This window comes from Eublepharis macularius, chromosome 14 (assembly GCF_028583425.1).
Source record: "Eublepharis macularius isolate TG4126 chromosome 14, MPM_Emac_v1.0, whole genome shotgun sequence".
NCBI classification, from domain to species: Eukaryota; Metazoa; Chordata; class Lepidosauria; order Squamata; family Eublepharidae; genus Eublepharis; species Eublepharis macularius.
Window position 1 is genome coordinate 49,022,298 of NC_072803.1, and position 12,133 is coordinate 49,034,430.

The 12,133-nt window shown below is 45.1% G+C and overlaps 1 protein-coding gene across 1 annotated transcript in view; it reads left to right on the top strand.

Annotated features, from left to right (window-relative positions):
* The first annotated feature begins 1,803 nt into the window (after positions 1-1,803).
* CACNA1B (calcium voltage-gated channel subunit alpha1 B) overlaps positions 1,804-12,133 on the top strand; it is a 443,389-nt gene continuing 433,059 nt past the window's right edge. The window contains exons 1-2 of the mRNA XM_054997363.1: positions 1,804-2,099; positions 6,142-6,247. Coding sequence (XP_054853338.1) covers positions 1,804-2,099; positions 6,142-6,247 — 402 coding nt within the window. The remainder of the gene's footprint in view (positions 2,100-6,141; positions 6,248-12,133) is intronic.

Here is a 12,133-nt window from a genome sequence, read left to right on the forward strand (position 1 = left end):
CTTCATAAGAAATAGCTCAGAAAGATGCTTTGGTAGAGACATGGACTATATGCTGTGCTATTGGATACTGTCTGCTGATGCAGATGAGCAACACTAAAGAGTTTCCCACGTTGCTTAACATGCCATTTAATTAGTTACATGTTGTTTCTGAAGATTTCATCTCTATGCTTGATTTTATGCTTGTTCTGAAATTTCCTGCTGCCTATTATATCTGTTTAATGAGTATTCTGTTGTTCATTACGATCCTTGTTCAGTGAATGTCCTAGCTGTTAATTATATTGTATCGCACTTGCACTGTGTAATCCGCCTTGGATCTCAGTGAGAAAGGTGGACCATAAATGAATAAATAAAATAATAGTAATGATAATAATACTGCAGATATAAGCAACAGGTGATCATTTCATTTGCAGTATCAAAGTCCTCTGAATGTGTCCAGCCTGACAGTTTCTTCAGCGGCAGTCAAAAAATGACCATACACCACTACTAGAAAGAGGAGCCAAATGCATTATGCACAGCAAGAAAATCTGAAGACGTGCGCTTCGCGTGAGACTCACGGCTTCACCCTCCAGTAACTAGTTGCGGCCCTTTAGCAACTTGCTCTCTGGGAGACAGTTCCAGGTGGGTAGCTGTGGGGGTCTGCAGTAGAAGAGTAAGATTTGGGACCTGTAGCATCTTAAAGACCAACCAGATTTCCAGCTTTGGGCTGTTAGAACTCCCTTTGACTCTGGAAAGCTCCTACCCTGGAGATCTCTGGGAGAGTCCCCTTCGAGCGCCCCTCCGCTTGCTGAAGTTCAGAGCCTTGCGCCCCTCGAGGAAGCAAAGCGCCCCTCCCCTGCTTCGGAGCTCTCCAGCCGGACAGCAGCTTCAGCACCACGAGGCGCGTCCCGCTCGGCCGGCCCTCCCTGGGAACTTCAAAACCAGCCGGCGGGGCGTCGAGCCTTCGCTTGGCACGTTGGCGGGCAGCCTCTCCACGGCCAGCGCGTCTTTCCTTCTGGGCCGGAGAGGTCTGGCCGCGAGTGCCGCACGTAAGCAGGCAGCAGGGAGGGGCGGCTGCGCGGCCGAGGGGCGTCGGGGAAGCGATTCCCGCGCCCGGGGCCGCCCCTCTGCTGCTCAGCGTGCGAAGGGGCGGGTCCTGCTCTCCCTCTCGCCGTGGGGCTGGGCTGGGCAGCTCGCCGGGCTGGGTGGAGCAGGCGGCCCTGATTGGCCGCCCCCGAGTCAGCTGGCCCTGCTCTTTTTGGAAGGGGCGAGGTCCACAAACCGGTTGCTCTTCACGCGTCCATTTCGCAGGAGGCGCCCAAGCAGCTGCCGCGGCCCCGGAGGAGGCAGGGGGGCACCGCCTGTGGTCCCTCCGCTCCCCCCGTCTAGGGAGAAGCCCCCGAGGGAAAGCAGCCAGCCAGCCAGCGTCTTCGCCCCCGCCCCACCTGTCGCGATCGGCGGAGCATCCCGGGCCGGCCGGGCAGGCTGTGGCCGGACCATGGCGAGGAACTGGAAGGAAGGGACCTTCGTGGGAAGTTGAGCCGGCGCCTTCCTCCGAGCCGCGCCCCGGCCTCGCTCGCTTGACGGCGCCCGGCCGAGCCTCGCCCCTGCCCTGCGCGGCGGCGGCAGCGGCGGCGGCGGCTTCTCCGCTCGCCCTCCTGCCTTCAAGGTCCAGGCGCCGCCAGAGCCGCAGCCAGCCCTCGCCAGGATCGCAGCAGCAGCAGCGGCGGCAGCAGCCCAGCCTCCCTCCCTCCCCGGCGCTGGGATGCGTCTTCCTCTCCTCGGCTCGGCTGCCAGCTTGGAGTGCAACGCCGCGCCTGGAGCACCATGGCTCGCTTCGGAGACGACCTGCCCAGCCGCTATGGAGGTGGAGGGCCGGCGGGCGGCGGCGGCAGCAGTGGTGGCGGCGGCGGGGGTCGCGGCAGCAGCCGCCAAGGGCCCCCGGGCCAGCCCGGCCAGCGAGCCCCGGTGTACAAGCAGTCGATGGCCCAGCGGGCCCGGACCATGGCCATTTACAACCCCATCCCGGTCAAGCAGAACTGCTTTTCCGTCAACCGCTCCCTCTTCATCTTCAGCGAGGACAACGTGATACGCAAATACGCCAAGCGGATCACGGAGTGGCCATATCCTTGCTCGCTGGCGGGGGGCGGCCGGGGCACGGGCGCCGGGGCGTGTGTGTGTGGAGCGGGGGGAGGCCTCCGGCGGGGAGGCGCCCAGGTGGGCTCTTCTGCCCACGCACCTGGTCAGGAATGGTGCAGAGCCGGTATGACCGGAGAGAGTTCAGGGCACTCGCGGATTTCCAGGCGTGGCGAGGGAGGCAGCGGGCACACTCCACGTTGAAGCTGGGTGTGACCGGCGCTCGGGTCAGGGCCGGACTCCTCTCTCTCCCGTCCAATGCTCCTGGACGCGAGGAGAGGAGGGCGATTTCAAACGGCACAATGGTAGCTGCCCTCCCCGCTTGTTTTTGTTGGGGTTCCCCTCTCTGGGGGCACCTCCCTGGGGTGCCTCGGAAGGCTTGCTTTCCCCCAGGGATCAGGGAAGCATTAAGAAACGCCCTCGCTGTGATGCAAAGAATTCTTGCTTCCCCTCGGGAGCATTTTACTCCATCGGAAGGAGCAAGTTAACCCTTTAAACACTGGCACACTCATCGGTGTGTGGGTCATCTCTCCCTGCCCCTTTCTAAAGCAGTGTGTATGAAAAATCTCAGGGCTGGTTTAGCTGGAAAGCTTTCTACAGTTCACTCGCTGCCCCATCATATTGGTGTGACTTGCCCTTCTCCACTATAAGTAACAGCCTTAAGTTGTTGTCAGACACAGAAAGCCAGTTCTTTGCCCCTTGACAAACAGCTTTCCTTAACAAATCAAAGAAGCAACATCTCCTCTGTGGACAATGTAGTGGAGAGTCTGCCTTTGCTCTTGTATCCCAGTATGGTTCCCCTATGTTTGGTGAGGCTCAGTTTTTGTTTTGCACATTTGCCTATGGCATTAGAGAAGCAATGCCCCACTATGGATTCCTGCCTGCTGGTTACTGCTTGTTCATTCCGTTAATCAGTCTTCCATAACATCAGGATACCCTGTGCAGAGTTGGCAAAGCACTTGGATCCATGCTGTTAGTTCAAACAGGTTGTGAGCAATTTTTGCTTGGGCTAGATGGTACCCACCAATGGAAGCTCTGTTTGCTCCATTTTTTAAAAAAGCGATTAGAATGTGTCAGTTTCCATCGCTTCCATTTTAACAATATTGACAAGGTTTTTATTAATATGCCACCAGTGCTGGTTTCTGGTCAGGGAAAGGAGCTATGCTCTGCCAAAATCAAGTGTAAAGTTTGAGAAGAGTTACATAGTTGTGTGTGCTTGTAGGCATGAAGAAAATACAGAGAATGTGTAATTCTCTCCCCCTTTCTACCTGTAATTTTAGTGGGTGTGGGTATATACAAAAGGCACAGATGCTTGTGCCCGATTGACCCAAAAGCACAGGTCAATATAGGCATTTGCTGCAGTTCAAAGTCTTTTGGCTGTTTCTGGCCTATGAGTATCAGTCTGTGGGGAGGGAAGGGGAGAGCTGTATCACTACAGGAGTGAGAGTACGTTCCACTTGATTGTGCTCACCTTTTGCAAGGAGGCTTAACACTCCCCTTGGCATAGAATGGCTGTATCATACACCAGTATTGTAACTCCTAAGTTCTGTAGTAGTCTTCATCAAGAATGTCTAAATCTTTGTTCAGGAGAAGAGGGCATGTGGCTAGCAGATCTCTGCAAAATTTCTTCCCTCTTCTCCTTATGCTGCGTGCAGTTGGGTGTGGAATCCTTTTAGCAGAATGAGCAAATGACGGTTCTTCCAACTTGTGCTTAGGGTTAGGTTGCTAAGGAGTCTCTTGCTCTCTGTGCGTGCATGTGTAAACGTGTGTTGGCTGATCTGCACCAGCGCTAGGAGTACACTGCACACGGCATCCCAGGGGGGCTCTCTTGTTTGCTTTTTATCTGAAGTCACATAGCCAATAATCCTCATAGAACAGCAACCAGCCCTGCTCTTAGCAACACTGCAAGCAGCTCCCTTTCCATCCTCTCCAGCTGACAATGTGTGTTTGGAGGTTGTGCGGGGAATGCAGTGATAGGACAAATAGAATCCATTGATAGCTGCATTAGCATTATCAAGTGCATAGGACGGAGAAGCCATCTGTATCTGGGTGTTTAAAGACTGCTGCAGGCAAGCCAGGCAGTAAAGACTTTGTGGCAATTAAAGTGTCAGGCTCAGTAAGCCAACATTTTTGTCCAATCATTAGCAAAGACGCTGATTGTGAAGTTCAGAGGATATTTAGTCATGCACTGTTTGAAGGACATGCTCGGTTTGGGGTGAATGAGGGGATCTGCACTGGGTGTGTGCTAGCATGTCAACCTGTCTATGGAGGTTGCTGCCGGTGCAGGTTTAAATCAACTATGCCTGTTGCCCAGGGGAGCTCTCCATGGTACTGAAACACTTCCTTACCATCTGGGCCTCAGCCTGGAATCTGGCAGGGATCCAGCAATGTACATGCTGCAGAAAACGAAAGATAAAGGCCACAGTTACATGAAATAAGAGCCTTTCTGTATGGAAAGTAAAGTTGAGAGTGGTGGAGATTTCACTCCACATGGTGGCTGAGCACTCCAGCATAGCATAGTGGCAAACAATGTGCTTGGGACTGCCCATTTTATAGCATAGAATACCATTGTGTGGCCTTCTCAGCAAACTATTGATTTCTTTCTTTTTTTTTGTTGAAAATTTTTTATTAGGTGAGAATATTAATACATACAACTTTCAAATAACATCTCAATATCATTTTCCCCCACCCTTTCCCTCCCCCCTTTTTCAGGACTTCCAACAGCTTTCCAACCCTATATCTTAATCTATTCCTAATCCATCCCCTTTTTCTATAACTCATTATATCATGTTTACATTCTGCTTTGTTAAACTAAGCTCTATCTGTTAGCTTCAGATCTATTATTATTAACTTAAAATCTGTTATCTATTACTATCTATTAACTTCAGATATATTTAAATTTAAGCTAACAAATAAAATATCTACTTTATTAATTTTACCAATATCTATTAACTCCAAATCCACTTAAATTTAAGCTAACAGTTAGCTAATACTTCACTCCATATGGTAAAGATTCCATCTCTTCCAATAAAAAGAAACCCATTCTAATAATTTCTAATAGCAAACTATTGATTTCAACTGTACCCTCCATCAATATAAGTAATGACCTATCTTAAAAGACAGTAAGGATTATATTCTATGTATAAACACGCAGAGTCCTTAAGGGAAAACTCTGTTTAAATACTAAGTATTGTTAAATAGTAAAGAGTCCAGTAGCACCTTTAAGACTAACCCATTTTATTGTAGCATAAGATTTTGAGAACCACAGCTCTCTTCTTCAGATGCACCTGACGAAGAGAGCTGTGGTTCTTGAAAGCTTGTGCGTCAATAAAGTGGGTTAGTCTTAAAGGTGCTACTGGACTCTTTACTGTTTCGCAACTACAGACTAATATGGCTAACTCCTCTGGATCTAAGTATCGTTAAGCGTTCCAGTGATTTCTGGAATTGACATTTGGGGTCTTCTGGATTTCTAATCTGGGTGTGTGTTTAGCAAGCTGCTAAGCAGCCAATATTTTGATTATTCTGACAACCATCCTGTGAGGTTGGCTATTTATTGCCATTTCACAGGTAAGGGAATTCAGACTAAGAGGATAAGTTGGGAAATTGCACACAATTAGCTGGCTATAACTGAGCTGGAAAATGTATTTTTCAATTAAGTATTAAATTAATCAGGCTTAAATGACAGGAGATAAAAGAAGTCACCAAACGTATGTTTCTCCAAAGCACCATGCTTCCTACCAGTTTGTGGAACTTATTAAAATATTCATGGTTTTGCTTTTTAAAAATTATAACAACATGTAATATACAGCAGAGAGATGATTTGGACAGCAACTTAGATTACCAGAGTGTTCTGAAAGAACAGAATCCTTATGAATTATAAGCTTTAGACTTAATGTTGATATACACACTTGTGAGAAGTTTGGCAAATATCATTTACGTATCTGTTTTTGCTTGATTCCTTCATGTGAATCAGTCATGTCGTTGAAATTTCCCTTCTGTTGTTGAGTTTTCTTTAACTATTGCTTGCACTCCATTTGAATATATGATCTTGGCTACAATTATAGCTAATTGTATTGTTCTGGCTCTGGAGCAACACTTACCAGATGGAGATAAGACGCCCATGTCTGAGAGGCTGGTGAGTACCTTTATTGGGTTGTTTGGGGAGGGCTGGATTTCATAACAGGATGAAGACTGGAAGAAAACGGCAGCTCAAATAGTTCCCCTCTTCCTGTGGAAGGCAAGAGTCCACTAGAATCTCAATAGTGTAACTCGCCCTCCTTCCCCCTCATCCCTGGGAACCAAGGCTGGTCCTAAAGATAGGAAAGACCCCTCTTCTTAGTTTTCCACCAGACAAGGAGCTCCTCCCACACTTCATTGTCTTCCATTCTCCCCGTACTGGAGAAATCAGACTGGGTCAATTGTACTGGATATTTATCCCTCGAAGAGCACAATCTGTAACCAGATCTCTCAGGACTTAACTGCACATTGCCAAGTCCTTGTGTTCCCTGAGTGTCTGTTCTGCTCCTATCCATCAGATGTGCTCTGTACCCCGCCATACTTGGAACTTAATTCCCAAGCATGTGTGAATCCCTTTTGGATTGGAGCCATCATGCACAGGGAGAGAGGCCTTAGGTCTTCCCATCTGCATAGTTTTCTTGATCGAAAACAGCTTTGGGGAGCTGGAATTTGCATTAGTGGGGAAACTTACATGTAACCTATCAGTATATGTACATTTTCCCAATGAGGCAAATTGCTCCTTGGGGCCATTTTAGGTCAGAAAATATGGGCGGGGAGCGCGGGTGGCTTAATTCCCCTCTCCTTGTATGCGGTGGTCTTAATCTGAATTGGGTACCAACACATCTGGGATGCTATTTATGATTTATGTTTTATGTCCTCTGTGATTTATTGTAACGACCTTTAGCTATATACAATAAATGCTATCATCACTTGGGAATTAATTTCCAAGTATGGTACTCCTAGAGCATGTCTGCTTGGCAGGACCAGGGAAGACACCATGCCTTTGTAACGTAGTTAGTTCCTTAGTGACCTGGATGTTGGAATGAGCCATTAAAGACCAATCGCCCTCCAATATGTGTTGAGTTGACTTTCTTGCAAGGAATTGCTGAAGGTTTTGTGGATAGTCTAATAGGATCCTACTCCAGTTTTATTTTCTGGTTGGGATGGCCTCTCCTAGCCTTCATCTGTTCCATGGTTAACTCTCAAATCATGGTGTGCAGCAGTCACAATGGCCGTATGGATTATATAATTACCTTGTTAAGGTAGTAACGCCTTACTATTAACTCCACTGATCACTGGTAGTGTGGCTGTTGGGCCTCCATTTTTATTTCATAGGGTGTTGGCATAGGTGATTGTTTTATTATATGATGCCTGGTCACACACATGGTAGTGGTGTTGCTGTGCTCCATGTTGTATGTAGTTACAATGCAGTAGCAGTACCACTCTACCTTCTCAATAACATCCGAGTATTCATGATCTCTCTAGTATGTTCTTCGTAAAAGCAACATGAGAGGTAGGGAGGGATGCTCTTCGGAAGGCTAAACTCTTTGGATTTACCATATTCCTTTCAAAAAGAAGCGAGAAGCCAACTCACAAAGAAAATAATTTACCAGCAGGCATTATGGTAATGAGGCAATTATAATATTTCAAATGCAAAACAGAATAATTTTTGGAATGATCTCTTCATTCCTTGTCAGCCTAAGGAAAAATAAGCAACATGGATGCATTTTTTTCTTGCTTTTAAGACACTTTTGGAATGGCTTCCAAGGTAAATTTGAGTAGGTATCATTTCTTTAAACAGCAGGGAAAAGAAACCCAATCCCTTGTTCTCCTTTGCATATGTAAGAGTGTAGTCCTACACAGAGTTACTTCAGCCTATACCCATTGATTTGAGGAAGCTTAGATTGGAATAACTCTGCATAGGATGGCAGCGTAGATCTCATTACGCCTAGTAGGACGGTGGTGATGAATCCTCAAGTTGAGAAATGCAGGCATCATCCTTTTGCATGTTTTCTAGCAGCTCACAAGCCATTTGCTGAAGTGCCTTGTTTTTAGCTAACCCAGGCCTGTATCAGGGCTGCTTTCCAAATGTGCCTGAATGAGAACTTCTTATAGAGGATAAAGTCCTGCATGTTTTCTACTTAGAGGAGAAAGAAAAGCATTGGAGTATATTGAATCCAGCCTTTGCTTTTCCATTAGGGTTGCCAGCTCCAAGTTGGGAAATTCCTGGAGATCTGGGGGGGTGAAACCTGGAGAAACCTGGAGAAAGTGGGGTGGGGGGAGGGAAAGGACCTCGGCATGGCATAACTCCATAGAGTCCACCCGCCAAAGTAGCCATTTTCTCCAGGTGAACTGATCTCTGTGGCCTGGAGACCAGTTGTAATTCCGGGAGATCTCCAGCCACTACCTGGGGGCTGGCAGCCCTATTTTCCATCCATACTGCTAATTGCTGGGCTTTTAGCTTTTTATGGGTGCATATACTGCCCTAGCTGTTAAATCTAAGAGAATGAACTGCACATATTGTTCCATATATAACTGGGTTTCTTTATTTATATTTATACCCTGCCTTTCTTCCGTCATGGTAGAAGACACTGGTCAACCCATTTGGTGATGGAAAATGCCATCAAGTCATAGCTGACATGATGATTCCCCCGCCCCCCGGCTGGGGTTTTCAAAGCAAGAGGCTAATGGAGGGGGATTGCTATGGCCCTCCCCTGAGTACCAACCCTGGTATCTGGAAGTCTCCCAACCAATTACTAACCAAGGCGACCTTGCTTAACTTCTGAGATCTGATGTGGACTATCCAGGTCAGAGGTGATTAGTCATTTAGGCATTGGATACTTTGAGTAAGGTTGCTCCATTTTACAGACCATATCCTGAGATTGCACAAGCAAGTCTGATAGGTTAGGCCATGATATTTGCACAGCACAGGGGTAGTGAGGTACTGTATGTGAAGATCACACCCCAATTTACTGGTTGTGCACTTCTTGGGAATCCAAAATAGAGTTTTGCATAATCTTTACACATCTCTCTTTCCCTCAATATTATACCTATACAGAAAAAAAGTCAAAATAAAAAATCAAACATCTAAATCTATACTAATTGGCTTAAAAATTACACTGCTGGGAAGGCTATTTTTGCATGCATATTTTGTATATGTAAAAAGTATATGGTTTTGCATTTGTTTCAGTGATCTTGTTATCCCTTCCCACTGTTTAATTTTTTTAACATAAAATGGAAGGCATATATAGGAATAATCTATGACTGATTTACTTCTTAATCTGAAAGCATAACTCATCATGAATTGCTGAGTATACTAACCACATTATTCTTAATCTAATATGATCGTACCCCACTTCCTTATCTTCTGAACAAGGGAAACTAGAAACAAGGATTTAGAACAAGGGGAGCTGAATTCTGTTTGTTATAAGAAATATCTTGTCTTCTTTGACAAAAGTTGGGCCAGGTACCATCACTGCAGGCTTGTCCACATGTGTTTGCAAGTAGCTTGCTTGTTTCTAGTCTTCACTTGTTTATCACTGATGTCCAGACATTGAGGTAACATACTGGTGGCACGTTGCATCAAACCTCCACATGCGTAGGTTTTAACTAACAGTAGGACTAGAGTTTATATTTGAGCCATGGTGCTCCAGGTGCGGCGTTGCACTCCAAGCTGGCAGCTAAGCCGAGGAGTTTATATTTGATTCTGTGGACTAATATATGCACCAAGTATTCATTGCCAGCTCTGTCTTAAAAATCACCCCAAAAAAGCAACCACTGCATACAGAGACCAAGATACTGAACTAAGACTGGGCTCTCTCCTCTGTGGCTTCCACAAGGTCATCAATCGGTCAGCCTCATCCCACCCACCCCCAGTATAGGTGTGACAATGCAGACTTTACCTTACAGGGCTGTTGTAAGAATTACAGTGAGTAATAAATAGTTTTGTAATATGTTAGTGGAATAGATTTATTGTCACATAATAATGTAGAATGATTATTCCTGAATATCTGCATTGCTGTTATTAATAAATACCTTATATAATTATGCATAATTCTATACTATATTTTAATTTGTATATATTACTGTTATAGTTCTATGATGTAAATCTATATGTGTATTTTTTAAAAAAGCACTGCATGTTAGTTGCAATATACAAGTACTACATTCAGAATTATGCAGGAAAGCTCTGTTGGGATTGTACCATTTCAAAACAAATGAGAAAACCACACAATCTGATGCTTCTTCACATTTAAAAAATAAAATACAAACAAATCCTTTTGGCATCTAGAAAATAGGAGTATGTGGTGGTGGAAGCTGATTAATATTATTTTTCCTGAAAGGCTAGCTTTCTACAGGCAGGAACCCTGTGACATGGTGGGGGGGGCACATTCAATCGTATGATTTTTCCCTATTTATATTTCGAAGTTGTACCATTTCAACAGGGCTTGTCTTGAGATTTTTCTGAATGTATAAGTTTGTCAGAAATTGCATAATCAGGTCAAAAGTTAGGATCCAAGAGCGCAGTTGCTCAGATGTGACCAAAACGGCAGAGCCATTACCTATTAAAACCCTTTCTCAACAAGAAAGACCAGATGCAAGGGTTGTGAGAATGAAGAAATTGTGTTTTGTTTGCAAGTTTAGGTTTTAACTAATAGTAGGACTAGAGCTTATATTTGATTCTGTGGGCTCTTTTTTTTAAACAAACAGTTCCTTTAAATACCAGCTTCTCTGGCCAGAAGAGCCAAATTTTGCCTCCTGAACAAACAATGCAAATGAAACAGATTGCATATATTCATGTTGTGTATGATTATGTTAACTAGGGGGAGGGCGGAGAAGTCATGAACTGCACTGAAGCTCTGCTGCTCTTGAATATAGGACTGATTCTAATTGCGGAGAAGAAACAAAATTGTGAGGGTCCTGTCACTCATGGAGCCCATGGATTGGGCAAGTCATAATATTGACTTCCCCCCGATAGTCCCTGGTGCCTGAGCCTTGTGGATAGCTGATTTGAGAGAAGTTGCATTGTCTAGAAGTAGCTATACTGTGACATTGCTTCCTCCCTTAGTGGATTCTAGGATCTATCAAGAGTAGAGGCGGGCACAAACTGAAATACGAACCAAAATTCAACACAAACTGGGCCACTTCGTGGTTCATGAACCTGCAGTTCACCAGAGCCTGTTTCTGACGAACCACCATGAACTTTAGGCTGGTTTGTTTTGTTCATTTTTCAATTCGTCACTGCAGACAGCCTGGTGCCGATCAATCAGTTTCCTAGGCAACAGGGGGGCTGGGCTTTCTGCAGCCCCGGAAGTGATCTTCTACTGCCACGGAAATGAATTTTTCACAAACCAAATGAATCTGTTCGCAAACTGGGGCAAATTCATGAAAGTCCATGGTTTGTGAAACGCAATGAACCATGAACCACGTGGTTCATTTTCCCCTGGTTTGTGCCCATTTCTAATCAAGAGCAACGGAATGGGAAGCAGGCTTTTTTGATGTAAGAGGCACAGTCAACCAGGAAAGACCATTTTTTTCCAGCAATGTTCCTGATATATTGCACCCCTCCTCCAACATATTTGTTTGGTGCCTACCAGATGAAACCTGTTTCCCAGACTTTTGACTGGGTATAATGTGGAGCTTTCTTTTCTTTTTTTTAAATTGCCGCTTATTTTGCTGATATCTTTTTTATGTTCTGATTAATCATTTATAGTTTTTTTTATGCTGTTTTAAAGTTGCCTGTAGGGCACCTTGGAGACTGTTGGGTGGAAAGGTGGTGTGTGTGTGTATATATATATGTGTATATATAATTAATAATGTTAATTAGCCTTTTCAGATATAGAGGCAATGAGGAAATGTGTGTTTGAGAGAAATGTCCACTGTTAAAATACCTGTTCTCAAATATGTATAACTTATTTCATTAATTAATATTTTTTGCCACAGCTTTTATCTTAAAGATTTCCAAGGCAGCTTTTTCTAATAAAATACCAATAAAAATAAATAC